Genomic DNA, 15,750 nt, shown 5'->3' on the forward strand with positions numbered 1-15,750 from the left:
ATCTCCCTAACTGGCGGAATCCCTGGAAGCTCGTTCGAAACACTTCAAGAAACTCATTCACGACTGGCACGGACTCGGGGGTAGACACTTCTGAAGTGGTGTCCGCCACCCGGACCAAATGATAGATACATCCCTTCTTAATCATCTTCGAAGCCTTAAGGTAGGAAATAAACCTACCCTTCGGCACCACACCATTCCCCTTCCACTCAATAACCGGCTCATTAGGGAACTCGAGTCTCATGACTCTCGTTCGGCAGTCAAGTTTAGCAAAGCACGAATAAAGCCAGTCCATACCCATAATCACATCAAAATCCACCATTCCAAGCTCGATAAGATCGGCCGTGGTAACGCGACCACATACCGTGACAACACAATTCTTATAAACTCGCGCGGCTGTGATAGAATCACCAACCGGAGTCGATACGGAGAACGGCTCATGAAGCTGTTCGGGTTCTATCCCAAAACTTGAAGCAATGAATGGGGTGACATAAGACAAAGAGGACCCCGGATCAATAAGAGCATAAAAATCAATAGCCTGAACAGACAAGATACCTGTAACCACATCTGGAGAAGCCTCTGCACTCTGACGACCACTCAAAGCATAAAACCGGCTGGGTCCACCTCTACCACGAGCTCCACCCCTAACTGCACCACGCCCTGCTGGGGCTGGAGGACGCACAGATGATGTGGCGACTGAAGAACCGGATGACTGAGCAAATCCCCTACCCATGCCCTGACTGGGCGCACGACAGTCCCGCTGAATATGACCTCTCACCCCGCATCTGTAACCCACCGGGATACCCAAATAACATGTCTCGGAATGGAACCTCCCACACTTGGGGCATGGAGCCCTCCCCTACTGCTGTGATCTCCCTCCCGAACGACCGGACTGATGGGATCTCCTACTGTCTGAACCTGGTCTCATGTGGCTGCTCTGCGGATGACTGTGCACAGATGGTGGTGCGCTCACTGAGGACTAAACATATGACTGGGATGGCCCTGATGGCCCTCTCCCCTGAGCTGGTCTCCTTGAGTGACCCACTGATCGGGCCTTGGTGCTACTCTCCATTTCCGCCCGTATCTTCAACTTCCTAGCCTCTGTGGCCTGAGCGAATCCCAAAATCTTTTCATAATTCATATCCGAGTGTAAGGCCACTGTAGCAGCCTCATTCACCACCAAGGGACTAAGGCCTTGAACGAACCGCCGAACTCGAGCATCCATGGTCGACACTAACTGAGGAGCATACTTGGACAATCTCACAAACTCCATGTGGTACTCCCAAACACTCATACTGCCGTGCTTGAGGACCTCAAACTCAGTGGCACGGGCTGCCACCGTCTCGGTAGGCAAGAAATGGTCCATAAATGCATCTACAAACTCATCCCATCTAGCCGGAGGTCTTCCCTCCCCACGGGAATCCTCCCACATCTTGAACCACGAATACGCTGCTCCCCTCAACCTGTATGAAGCCAACTCAACTCCCTCCGTCTCTAAAGCCTTCATCACTCGAAGGGTCTTGTACATTTCATCAAGGAAATCCTGCGGGTCGGCCTCTGGGTCTGTGCCTGATAACTCTGGAGGGGCCAGCCGCAGAAACTGGTTGACTCTGGAACTGGCGGAATCTCCCTGTCCGCAGGAGGCTGTAGGGGCATCATGAGATCTCTGGGCCTGAGTGGCCACTAATTGGGTCAACATATGGATGGCTCCTCTAAGGTCCCCATCAGGAACATCGGGACCGAAAGCTGAAACCGCATCAGAATCAGGAATATCGGCGGGAGGGATGGTAGCACCCTCTGCCGCAGCAGGAACAGGAACACTTTGGTCTGGGATAGACGGGCCAGGTAGATTCAAAACTGGGGAGTCACTCTCACCCACGACATCAGGTACATGATCTATAGCCACACTTGAGGTGGCATTGGCCCCAAGGCCGAGTCTAGCTCTCTTCTTAGGTGCCATTACTGAAAAAAATTCGGAACAGAGCACGAGTTAGACATAGACACTTTCACTTTTCACTTCACCGCACGATATAGAATAACAAAGAAGAGGGTAATTTCCTAAATGTCCATGCAGCCCCCAACTTATAGATGTGGTCGACAACACACCGATAACAAGGGCTGTACTAGACACGGCTCCGAGACATCCTAGGACTCTTTTAAAACCTTAGGCTCTGATACCAAGTTTGTCACACCCCAAAACCGAGGGACGTGACCGGCGCTCAACCGGAGGACCCAGTCAAGCGGACCTGGAATTGCCTTTCCTATCCCACGCGTTACCCCGTTATTTCAATATACATTATTCCTATGAAATAGCCATCTATAACTTAAGCATAAACTTACAACTTGAATTCATTTCTACTTTTTATCATTACCAACATATGATACCAAATACTTACAACATTTACCAGCATGGATCACGATTCCGAACCGTACCATTACTTACCCAAAATACATATGTACACTACCCACATTGTGTCTACGGAGCCTCTAAGGATACTGAAGGATGATACAATACTTGCCGGTAACAAGGCTCCGGCTATACCTTACACAAATGCCAAAACAAGACTTCGGAATAAAAGCGGCATGAGCCACGCAGGGCCCCGAGAGAAAAGGGGCTCACCAATTCAGCTGACGGAAAGTGAAGGAGTGCTATGGACGGTGGACTGGAGTACCTGCTATAGATCCACCTACAATCATAACACGAATGTAGCGCCCCCGGCAAAAGGGACATCAGTACATTTTTATTGTACTGGTATGTATGAACAAACTTCACCCCAAGTAAACTCAAACAATACACAAGTAATGTACAGTAATAGAATCAACAATCAAATGCACATGAAAGGAACAACCAAAGTCAAACAAGTTTTACAATCTCTCCTTTTTCCCTTCCAACATCATTTCATTACATCAACGATTGCACAACTTTCACATACGTTCATTTCAATAGTGATTTCGATCACTTTTCCACCCTTATTACCTCGGCCACCCTTATCACCCCACCCCACAATTTATCATTTTGTGTTGTGGCGCGCAACCCGATCCCACCGGACAATCATATTTCACACAACAACAACAACACTTCACAAAGAACAACAACAACAATTCTCAAGAATTACAACAACAATTCCTAAGGAATGACAAAAATAATTCACAAAGAATTTCCATAACCAACAATACCATTTCCATCATATTCAACAACTCATATGCATTTTATGTCACAACAATAATTGCCCACGACAAGCCATATATGTTATTACCACAGTTGTTCCAATTGCATCATTTACGATTTTCTTCCATTTGTTTCTCAGCTCTTACCACATAACTCTTTCACAATCACCCATTTGGTTTATTGCCAATTACTTACCCCATTATATCGGGAGACTTAACCATGAACACTCAAGTCATACCATTCACAAGAATTTCACACATAATCCACGTAGGTATCACATACCAAATATTCGTACACCAAACAAGGTGATTTTACAAAGGTCAAAGTTTGCCATACATACCTGGAGCCGGATTTCCTTTTAACTTCTACTTTCAATTCACCAAACGGTCTAGCAACGTCAATCTAGTGCACAAGTTAACACATATTTCTTAGAATTGAAGCTCACAATTACTACCCGAACATTTTTTAGGTTATCAGCCATTCTTTTGCAAACCTCTACTTCTACCCAATTTCCCTTACTAGGTTTTAGGTTTTAAAAGACATGCATGTATGTTTCAACTTTGTTTTCAAGAATCAATGCATGAGAATCCCCCTTTATGTTTAAACCTGAAAATCAATGAAAAAGGGTTAGGGATTTTACCTGCAAGAATGGGGATGAAGATAATCACTTTGAAATTTCCTGGCCCGGATAGTTTTGAAAAATTAAATTCGATGAAGATGACTTTCTCTCTCAAGAACCCTCTCTTCCTCTCTCTTATTTTGTTAAGAAAACTTGTTAAAATGAGGGGTTGGGGTGTTTTATTAAAAAGGGGGTCGGGTTTAAAATTTAGAAAAATAGGTACCCGAGTCAGATATGCGGTCGCACTTTGCGACCACAGAGATAAAATGCGGTCCGCAGAATGGACCGCAAAAGTGCTCCAAAAATCCAATCCTACTGTTTGGGTCTGCGGCGGAAAGTCGGTCCGCATATTCAATTTGCGATCGCATAATGCACCGCATTTTTGACCTCAAATTTGACTGACACATTGACTCACTTTGCGATAGAAATGCGGTCCGCATATCAGTTATGCGGTCGCATAATGGACCGCATTTTGACCTTAATTTTAACCAAACCACTGACTCAATCTGCGGCAGAAATGTCGTCCGCATACATGATTTGCGACCGCATTCTGGACCGCAAAATAACACTTTTCTGGAAAACTTGGTTCTTTGATTTTTAAATACTTAGATCAGTACGATGGGTTCAAACCACGGCGAGTTTTACACATTCCCAACACATATTCGGAACCTGACCCTACGAGCTACTAGGTTTTGAGCACAAATTTTTACGGAGCCTTACAAATAGTGAATACATATCCACTTGTGGACTTAGAATCAGTTGAACCAATGATCCAATTTGCATCATAGTATCCCTCAGTCACTGCAGGATATTTACTGTAGTGCAAATCGAAGCCCTGGGTATGTTCTAAATATCCCAAAACTCGTTTCATTGCCATCCAATGAGATTGACCTGGATTGCTCGTGTATCGACTCAATTTACTTATAGCACAAGCTATATCTTGTCATGTACAATTCATGATGTACATTAAGCATCCCAACACACGAGCATAATCCAATTGTGATATGATTTGGCCTTTGTTCTTTGCTAATGCAAGATTCACGTCAATTGGAGTCTTTGCAACTTTAAACACTAAGTGCTTGAATTTTTCAAGTATTGTCTTAATATAATGAGATTGTGACAATGCCAGACCTTGAGGAGTCTTATGGATCTTAATCCCTAGAATTAAATCAGCAACTCCCAAGTCCTTCATATCAAACTTGCTAGTTAACATACGCTTAGTAGCATTTATGTTGGCAATTTCATTACTCATTATCAGCATATCGTCCACATATAAGCAAACAATGACTATGTGATTTGGGATATTTTTAATGTACACACATTTATCAAATTCATTTATCTTAAAACCATTTGACAATTGGTCAAATTTCGCATGCCATTGTTTGGGTGCTTGTTTTAGTCCGTTGTTTGGGTGCTTGTTTTAGTCCGTAGAGGGACTTAACAAGTCTACAGACCTTCTTTTCTTTACCTAGAACCACAAACCCTTTAGGTTGTTCCATGTAGATTTCTTCCTCCAAATCTCCATTCAAGAAGGCTGTCTTAACGTCCATTTGATGAATTTCAAGACCATACACTACAGCTAATGCTACTAACATCCGTATGGACGTAATTCTTGTAACTGGAGAGTATGTATCAAAGTAGTCAAGACCTTCTCGTTGTCTATACCCTTTGACTATAAGTCTTGCCTTTAGCAATAGTGCCATCATCTTTCATTTTCCTCTTAAAGATCCATTTAGAATCCAAAGGTTTATTTCCTGGAGGAAGATCAACCAATTCCCATGCATGGTTGTTCAATATGGATTCTATTTCACTATTGACTGCCTCTTTCCAAAACAATGATTCCGAAGAAGACATGGCTTCTTTAAATGTTCGAGGCTCATTTTCCAATAAAAAAATCACAAAATCCGGTCGTTTGTTATTAAATATTCTTGGATTTAATATTAATATTTTGTTATTAAAATGGATATTTAATAACATTTCTGTTAATATTTACTATTAACAAACAATTTTGGTCCAAAAAATTAATCAATCAATTGATCATTTGACCAAATCCAAATCCGAAACCGAAGCCGAGCCGAGCCGAGCGAGCGACGACGACGGCGCGAGGCTTGCCTTCTTCTCAACTCTTTAAGAGCTAGAAGAAGAGCAATTGATCATTTGACCAAATCCGAAGCCAAAGCCGAAGCCGAAGCCGAAGCCGAAGCCGAAGCCGAGCCGAGCGAGCGACGACGACGGCGCGAGGCTTGCCTTCTTCTCAACTCTTTAAGAGCTAGAAGAAGAGCAATTGCTTATATACCCATTAAAAACCTCTTCCTCTTCCAATATGCGACAATGTTCCTTCATCGGGGGGGGGGGGGGAGAGCGAAGAACTTAAAATTTTTATTTCCCTCCATTTCTCATTCACCCTCTTTTAAGCCATATTAATGCTTAAAACCCAACATGAAAACTATTGAAACAGATATCACATTACTTTTCAATGCTAATTTACCTATGTTTCTTTGGATTGAAGCATTTGTGACTGTTGTTTTCCTGTTTAATTAAATGCCTACATGCATCCAATCTGGTATGCAATCTCCTTTCTCTAATTAAGTTATATGGGCAAGAGCCAAACTATAATACCATAAAATTTTATGGAAGGAGATGTTTTCTTTATTTAAGAGGTTACAATAAGGATAAATTCCAATCAAAAACGTTTTCACGTATTTCTATAGGCTACAGTCTTCTTCACAATGGGTACAAGTGTTATCATCCTCAGTATAGAAAAGTTTATATTTTAAGACATATTATTTTTGAAGAACTCAATTTTTCGTATGTTTCTCCTGGTCCTACTTTGAATCCAGAAATAAATTCCTCCTAGTTCACACCATACAGAGAATTTCTGAAACAAAATACAACTCCTGAAGGAGTTGATGACACATCTGTTGATCCTACCTTGCCATCACCAGACATTATGCCTGCAGATATCATTTATCAGCTACAACACAATCTTGAAACTATGCAACATCGAGCTGTCCAAAATGAGCCAACTGAAACTACTCACAATGAGCCTACATAAAATACCCAAGTCTGATCTCCAACTGCATAAAAAAATACTTAGAATATGCCCTCAAACGAACCACAAAGTCATCAATCCTCCTCGACTTTCTGTGCCTCTCCACTGTCTCCAGGTATATATACTTTATCTCTTATTATTAACTCATCAGATGTTCAAGGGATTGATCTCTTTGTTGATCTTCTACCACTGACTCAAGAAACCAATTCTTTTCCTTGTACTTCTTATCCTAATGATTCCTCCAATACTCATCACATGCTGACGAAAATAAAAACCAAGTTTATACCCAATTCCACGTTCCAATCCCTCACTACTACAACTCACTGTTTAACCCAAAAATAGATTTCTGGGTCAAAGTTAATATCAAGAAGAAATCAGGTTACTGATAACCAAAATTTGCTTCACTTTCTCAATAATTTAAAGAATAAGACAAATAATGGAAATAATTGACAAGAAAAAAAAATTCAAAGTAAATTGATAATCTCTTCCAGAATTGCGGTTGGGATCTTTTGAATAAAGTAAAAAAATAATTGCATATATTGAACAAAAATCATATACCATTATAAATGAGGACTAAGTCCTTATATAAGAGTACATAATTATAACGGTTTCCTTATTCGGGCTTGTTAATGTCATTATTGCCATGATTACCCGTTACCATATATAATTGTAACGGAAGCATTAATGACTGAAGATTTTCCGTAACCACGATTGATGTCGATTTCCCTTCCTTATTTATAACAGATTCGTGCATCTTCCCTCTTTATGGTCTTTGTGTTACTATACTGTATTTGTAAAATAATTCTAGAGAATATAAAAATAACGTATAAATAGAAATGAAAAGCAGAAACAAAATTTAATCCGAGCCTACTGAATTCACAGTGTTTCCTTAAGGAATTACGAATTGCACACTGGTGTAGCGGTACTTCAAACCCCAGTGTTTCAGCGAACACAAAGATCAGTAGCAAATCACACTTACTGTTGCTTTCTTAGTAGTTAAAACAATGCAGAAGAAAGGAGGAGAACTCATAAATTCGTATGGAAAATCTGAGAGAATAGACTGCAATTTATAGCCCCAACCTGTTGAGTTCAAATGAAGAGTTGTAACTCTTCAGAGGTCAGTTACGTAAAACGGCCATAACGTAAATGGCCATTTACGCAAATTAAAACGGGCAGAGGAAATGTTTTTCGTTACAAAAAACGGACGGGCAGAGTCAATGAAATGGATAATATGTTTTTCGTTACAAAAAATGGACGGGCAGAGTCAATGAAACGGATAATTTGGATTATTAATTTTCCGTTACAAACACGGATATTTATTAAATTTTGTCCAAAAAATTATTCAATCAATTGATCGAAGCCGAAAATATTCGAAGCATATGGAAATATTTTTGATTTTCTATTTGGCAGTAAAACTAAGATCACTAGATGTTGAAAATTTGAAAAAATATTGTCTTAATCTTGAATGTTCCTTAAAGTATAATAATCAATTCGTTACTGATGGTTTAGATTTATTTTCTCAATTAAAAGTATTAAGGAAAATAGTACAATTAGAAGATAACAGTTTAATTGATACACTTAATCAAATAAAAAGATTTAATTTTTTTCCAAATGCATAAATATCTTATGGAATAATGTTCAAAACTCATGTTACCGTTACTTCAACTGAAAGAAGTTTTCAAAATTAAAATTGATAAAATCTTACCTAAGAACAACAATGTCACAAGAAAGGTTAAATGGATTAGCTATATTGTCAATTGAGAAATACTTATTAGGAGTTACTGATTATAAGAAAATTATTAATAACTTTGTATCTAAGAAAAGCTAAAAAAATAGACTTCAAATAAATAATATAAAAAAGTTAAGGCCCCTCATAAAGTTTGGCTTTAAGCCACAGAATTCGTCGGGCCGCCCCTGCTTGACGCTCCACATCTAGCTTATCTAGGATCAAATTGCATCTCAGGGTCTTTCTTCCGAGAAGTAGCATACAGTCGCAAAATCAAGTGCTGAAGCAGAGTATAGGTCCTTGGCCTCTTTAGCTCAAGATCTTCTGAAATAGATTGACTTTTTCTGATAGAGATTGACTGAGAGAAAGATGAAAAGAGAAAGAGTGAGCAAGAGCCTCTTTCTTTTGAAGAGCGAGAGTGAGCGTAGGTTAGAGAATGTTTCATAGTACACCTGTTTGAGATGCAATACACGTGTTCATATGAGAAGGGCATGAAAGAGGCCTAAGTTCATCGGATGAAAGAGGCCCAAGGTTAAGGTCACCTACACATTAAAAGATAATGGTATCTTGCTAACTTGTCCACTAGTACTCTTCACAGATAACATAAGGGCACTTCATCTCACAGCTAATCTTGTTCTTCATGCTCACACCAAACATGTTGAAATGGACTATCATTTCGTGCGCGTGCGCGAAAACATCAGCTAGCAGACATCTTCACTAAGGCTCTCACCAAATGCCAATTTTGATACTTGAGGTCCAAGCTTGGAGTTGTGCAGCTCTCCATCTCCAGCTTGAGGGGATTTACATAATAGAATAAAACTTCAATTTTTCTAGCCTGTCATTTATTGTTTTCCTTCATACTCGATTACTTATATTAATAATAGATGTTCCTCATGTGGTAACCATTTTCTGAATTTTTCTTCGAGTAAATTGCACATAAATCAAGAAATAAGATGAATATATTATTTTATTAAGACATCATAATACTAAAAACAAGGATAATATTGTAATAAGTAAGTTGGTTTGAAAGATTTCATATCAAAAGTCATTATCAAAAGTGCAGCATCAAATATTACCGGCTTAACATTTTTAAGCCACGGTTCTATTAAGATTTAAATATAAAATTACGCTCTTTATGGAAAAAAGAGCAAATAGATATAACAAAAAATCAAGTCGATACACTAAATTGGAGCATATTAAAAGTTTAAGTAGGTAAAATAAATAAAATTGAATGGATGTGTGAGCTGACTGTTTACCTTGAAAATGGTAATTACAATTATATTTGATTTTGTGGTTCTAAAAATACGTGATTTATTTTTATGCTAGTTGTTAGGCAATAGATGCTAAGTGTGAGCTAGAAAAGTAAAGTAAGAGAGAGACGTAGTGTTGTTATTCAAACCGAACGGCAGCGAATCGGGGCCTCGGATTGGCCTAAGCTGGGCCTCGAGGTTGAGCTAATGAGCTCGACTGGGGATGATCGATGAAGGACTAACGGTTCCAAGGGCCTCAATGGCGGCTCTTTATGAACAATGATGGATAATAAATGAGGAAACAATCAATGAAATACAATAAATGTAAGCAATAAATCAGAGGAAAGACAATGGAGAATGTTTAAGTTAGAGAGCAGCGAATGTTCTTGTCCTTGTATTGAATATCATGTGTGCTAGAAATAACAAGGGTCCCCTTTATATAGGAGGGGGAATCCCAATATAGTACATGTGCATTTATTACAAAGATATCGGCTGGTACAACCATTTATTACAAAGATATGCGGCTGGTAAAGCCATTTTATGTCACAATACGGACTTGTACTATTCTTATAGGCCTGGTCAGCTCTACCACGTGTCTTGGGAATTTCCCGCTTGTCTATCATAGCCACCGATTTGCTGTTCCTCGAGCCTTCAGGAGACAGGCTATGGAGCGTCATAATAATCATAAAATCGTACTCTCCGATTTTAGCCGTATACAGCTATCCTTTGCAGGCTTTGTCAGTCCTCATCACGTGTCTTCGGGAGCCTTCCGCCTTTTCATAACGGTCATCGACTTACATGCTGCCTCGAGGCGCGTCACGGCGAGTCTTCGATATGCCCTGCCGAGGCGAGTGCTTCGAGGACGAGCCTCGGGCTGTGCTTCGATCCCGTTGAGTCCGGTCTTGAAAGTGCCATCAAAGCCTTAAAATCAAGCCTCGCTAGATTTTAACCGTATACACTGACATATCGTGAGCTTTTTAACTCACAATTGGTCAAAGCATAGCCTTGTCAAGGCAGAAGTTGCAAAGTCAAACTTTGGTCTGACCTTACATATTTGATTAATAATATATCAATTAGTCTCAATTTTCACAATGTCTGCGTTGCCCTAAAAACTAACCAAATGTATATAGAGATTGTACAGCGTGGGTGTGCTACGAAAAATAAGTCAGTTTAAGAAAATATTTTTTTGAAAAATGTTTCTTTTGCCAGTGGATAATTTTTCTAAAGAAACATACTTATTTTAAATTGACAATAATCTAAGGAATAGAAATTGTTTTGACATTTGCTTTGGAATATTGAAGAGTAGTAGTAGAGAAACTACATTAATGTAATTGAACCGTCATCATACTTAGGGTCGTATATATATGAACAGATTTTTGGTGCCGCACCACATCTTGTATATATACGACTGTTCCGATAATGGTATATAGTAAAGTTTACAGTCGTGTACTCTTAGCACATACTAGCTCCATGCCTTGTTTCTGTATGTTGTTCAGAGCACCATTGTATCAATTATCTTGATGTCCAAAGGAAGAGAACAAATAAATAATCTCTCCGTCTCAAAATTCTAGTCACTTTTTGCTTCTTAGGAGTCAATTTGACTAACCTTTAAAATTCTAATTTTAAAACTAAAATATAAATATTCGAAAACTATATGAAAGGTGCTATAATTTCTAAGTCTTTACCAATCAATATTGTTTGACAAAAAATTATCGAGATCTTTTTGATTAAATCAATTAGAGAAGAATGAAGAGGTAAATCTTAGTCAAACATAATAACCTCCAGATCCATAAACAAATCAGAAAATAATGCATGAGATGAAATAGGGGTGATCAATCTTATTGATATCCGAAAATTGTTCTTTTGTTAATCGATGGAGATGACTGTTTTTCATCCTCCATGGAAGATGACTTTGCCTTCCTTTTGCTAAGAAGATTACAGAGGAGAGGAAGAGAGAGAAAAAGCCCCTCCCTTTAATGAAAGACTCCCCCCTATATATAGTTATGGAATCCTCACTATGGGTTAATACACTTTCGCACCACGTCCGCTTTCGTCATTCCCTGAGTATCGTTCTTTGTCATGGCGGGTATTGTGAGTACGGGGTTTTGGAGCAAACCATGTCGTCTTTCACTATCTCATCTCTTGGACGGGATCTTGGTTAGGCCGACTGCAGCGGTCAGATTTTGGCCAATACAGTTAGTCCCTCCGTCTACCGGGGTCATCTCTTGTCGGGCCTGGTAGGCGGATTATGATTGTTACATATGTAAGAGAAATCTGACTGCCTACCCCTTGGGGATGGCCTTTAGATTCTAGTAATATGACGGCATCGTTTCGATATCCTTGAACCATTACGGTCGTTTCGGAACCTGAACATCGTTTATCTTGAAGCGTTGTTTATGGTTACCTGCCATTACGACACACGTTCCCAGTGGATTGAACCGTTTCATGCTCTATCAACTTCAATTGGCGACTCTTGGGTTTCGTGCTTGGAAAATTTATATCTCTTATAAATAGGACTGCACCATTCGATTTGACATATTTTTTGCCTTTACTTAAGAGAACTTTGCGAATCTTCTTTCCTCCCGATACTTCGAATTTTTGATTTTCTCCAGTTAGCCAGGAATTTTCGTCTTTCCTTTTCTTTATCCTTTTGCTTTATCAAATTGATTCAAATGGCTGGCGATTCTTCTCGCGCTGACCTCTCTGACACAACTCCGGCGCCGGAAAATGATGTTCTGGCCACTGGAGGAGCAGAAGTGGTAGAAGATGAGGAGGTCCCGTCGGTGGCTGAGATTTTTCCTCGCCCTGGGAAAGCGTGGAGCGATTTCCACAGTCCCGCCGGGGAGGAGCCGGAACCTGCTCCCTTCATCATAACTGAGGAGGGGATCGCACAATTGAAGGCTAGGTGGGGAATCCCTCGCCACGTTGAAATACTGCCGGTGGTGGGGGACGACATAGTCCATTTTGACTGTCCAGGGTATTGCGCGTTCTACGCCTACCCCTTTATTGTCGGATACACGCTTCCTCTCCCTCTCTTGGTGGTAGATTTCTGCCGCTTTTACGAGGTATGTCCAGCACGACTTTCGCCATACCTGTATAAATTATTCCTCATGCTCCTCAAGTTTGCGGAGCTTGCTGGTCGTGAGAACTTTGGGGCATATGCTCAATATTTTCTCCCCTCAACTCATTTGTGGCACGATGATTCACATGCGCCACCGAGGGTCAAAGAGTCTGGTGGTGAAGATGGCCGATAGAGCCAACCGTCGCTTCTACGAGAATTACTTTTATGTGTGGGCCGAACACCTTGTGGCGGATCCTACGGGGTTCCTTGAGAAATGGAACTTCGCCCGTAAGTTTCTATGTTTTTTGTCGGAATGATGTTTGACTGCTTTCTTTTGGGTAGTACTAAACTATGTTTTTATAGTCGCGAAGCTACCTCCTGCACCTGTTGATGGTATCCGCGAGTGGGTGAGCGCCATCCTTCCTCAGACGGCGGGTGTCCGTACATGGTCGTCTTTCTATGAGAAATATGGTCGCAAGCCCCTTACTGGTGAGTAATATCGTCTTTGTTCGCTATTCCTTCTCCTTCCCTTTTTACTTGGTTTCTTATGTGATATTTGTCGATACCAGGAAGAGTGCGGAGAGCGAGGGCTCCTCCATTAGCTTTTCATCAACCTGCCTCGTCCGCTCGTCCTGCCTCGGCATCTACTACCCAACCTTCATCGAGGGCCGCTTCAGTCGAATCTACGACTACGGCCGTACACGCGGAGGTTACCCCTCGACCTGAAATTTCAGCCCCTGTCACCTCCCCAGTGAGGGAATCTTCCCGTGCCGAGGAAAGGGAGGGGCCATCAAAGAGGCGGCGAGTGGAGTTCGAAACGGCTCCTTCAGCCGTGATACATTTAGAGGAAGACCTTCCCTTGACGGGATCTGAGGCGGGAGTTGATGTCGTTCCGCCTATAGAGACGGTGCCAGCTATTGTGTCTGACCCATCGACAGAGATTCCCACCGTTGTGATTAATCTGCCACTGGCCGTGATTGGGGGTCAGATTTCTGAGGCCGCTGCTACTGCTTTGGACGGGCCTTCGTCCTCGGTACCTGGTCGTGCTTCTTCCTCGGCCGCAGAAAGGGGAAAGGGTGTCGTGGTCGACGACTACGAATCCGAGTCTGATATTGATCCTGATGATGTTAGGATGTTTGAGGAGGGTCTTACCCGTTCAGTGGTTTTGGCAGGAGGGCCGTCCCGTATTCTTGAGATTCCGTCGGATATCAACCTTCAGGGAGATACGGAGGACCTGGTGCCGCAGTTTGACCTCTTGTGCTCCGCCGCCGAGAGCTAGGCTCTGCGGAACGTTCCTGATATTAATTTGATGCACGAAGTGGCCGCTATGGGCTTGAGGGTACATTTCACTTTTCTTTCATGTTCCCTTCGTTTTTCTTGCTAGCCTGGCCTTAGCCTGTCTTTTCGTTTTTCAGACGTATATGGTGGAGATTGAAAGTTCTTGCAGGGTTGATACTCGGGCCAAGATTTTCCTGACGATGCTGGGGAAATATCGGCGCTATCGCGATAAGTGCCGTGAGATGCACGAGCGGCTGAAGGCGAACCCTGATGCTCAATCCCTCGGCGAGGAGCTGGAGAAGAGGGACCACCAACTGATGGAGGCTATCCGCAGAAGTAGTGTACTCGAGGAGCAACTTCGTGCAAAGAACGAAGAGCTTGAGCAGGGAAAAGGGGTTGCTGCAGAGTGCGAATATCTTCAGGAGAAGTTGAGGTCCATGCAATCAGAGATGGATCAAAACCTTACCAAGGTCGATGCGATGAGCACGGAGTGGATGGGGAAGTTGACCGAGTTGGAGAGAAAAGTTGCCGATTTGGAAAATATCGAGAGTGCTTGGTCATCCGCTTTGGCGAGGGCTGCGGCTTTAGAGATCACCATCTGCGTCCTCCGATCCGAGCATGAATCGGGGAGGGCGACGGCCACGCAGAAGGAAGTGAGGCTTGAGGAGCGCATCAGTGAGATTGACCGAGAGGCATCGATCCTAGGAGACCGGGTCGCTGTTCTTGAGGCCGAAAAGGAGCAATTATTAGCTCAAGTCGAATCCTCCTCCGCCGCTGTTCCTCGTCATTTGCACGAGCTTTGGGTTCATGCGGAAGCCTAACGGGACATCTACAAGAGTTTGTGGGAGGCGGGCAACGTTACTGAGGCCGCATATGAAGGAGCACGGCGAAGGCACGAGAGGCTCTTGTTAACTGTGGATATGACTCTGCAACGCCGGAAGCTGATGAGGGTGCGGGTGATAAGGGAGGATCTTCTGGAGATGGTGCCGAGTGAAAGAATTGCTATCTTTATTTCTCTTTTTTTTATTGTTGTTTATTGTTCTTTTCTTGGACTCTGTTGGTTTTAGCTGTAGGTAATTTGCGGCTGTTTGCGCAGTAGCATTGTATGAAGAGGATTTTTCATTGTTACACGCCTTCTGTACTCCTTTTCCTGTTTTGCTCTTCGTATTTTTGATGCAAAGTAGATTTCTGTATGCTGACCTCCCGCTTCTTAGGGGACTTCATGGTCACTCGGGTTGAGTAGAGCCTTGATGACGGCTTTAGTCTGACGGGACGATGCTTTTCACCTTGTGTCGAGGTGCTAATCTGTCAACGTCCGAAAGGTATCAGATTCTTTTTCTAATAGCGGCCTTAGCCGTAGGGATTTTATTTTCGAGCTTATATCAAAGTATCATCCCGTCACGAGTCCCAGTTTTCTTCGGCGATGGCTTTCGGTCTTAGGGGTATCATTTCGAATTCTCGTCGAAATGTTGACCCGTCATTGTTCGAATGAGGTCGAACTCTTCCTTAAGGGTGTTATTTCGAGCTTTCGTCGAAATATTAACCCGTCGTTGTTCGATCGAGGTCGAACTCTTCTTTTTGGCGGAGGCCCTTGGCCT

The 15,750-nt window shown here is 42.0% G+C and overlaps 1 protein-coding gene across 1 annotated transcript; it reads left to right on the forward strand.

Moving 5' to 3' along the window:
• The first annotated feature begins 14,295 nt into the window (after window positions 1–14,295).
• Window positions 14,296–14,973, forward strand: LOC109211073. The gene has a single exon (XM_019374575.1). The coding sequence runs from the start codon at window positions 14,296–14,298 to the stop codon at window positions 14,971–14,973; it is 678 nt and encodes a 225-aa protein (XP_019230120.1).
• Window positions 14,974–15,750: the final 777 nt, after the last annotated feature.

This window comes from Nicotiana attenuata, unplaced genomic scaffold (genome assembly GCF_001879085.1).
Source record: "Nicotiana attenuata strain UT unplaced genomic scaffold, NIATTr2, whole genome shotgun sequence".
NCBI lineage: Eukaryota > Viridiplantae > Streptophyta > Magnoliopsida > Solanales > Solanaceae > Nicotiana > Nicotiana attenuata.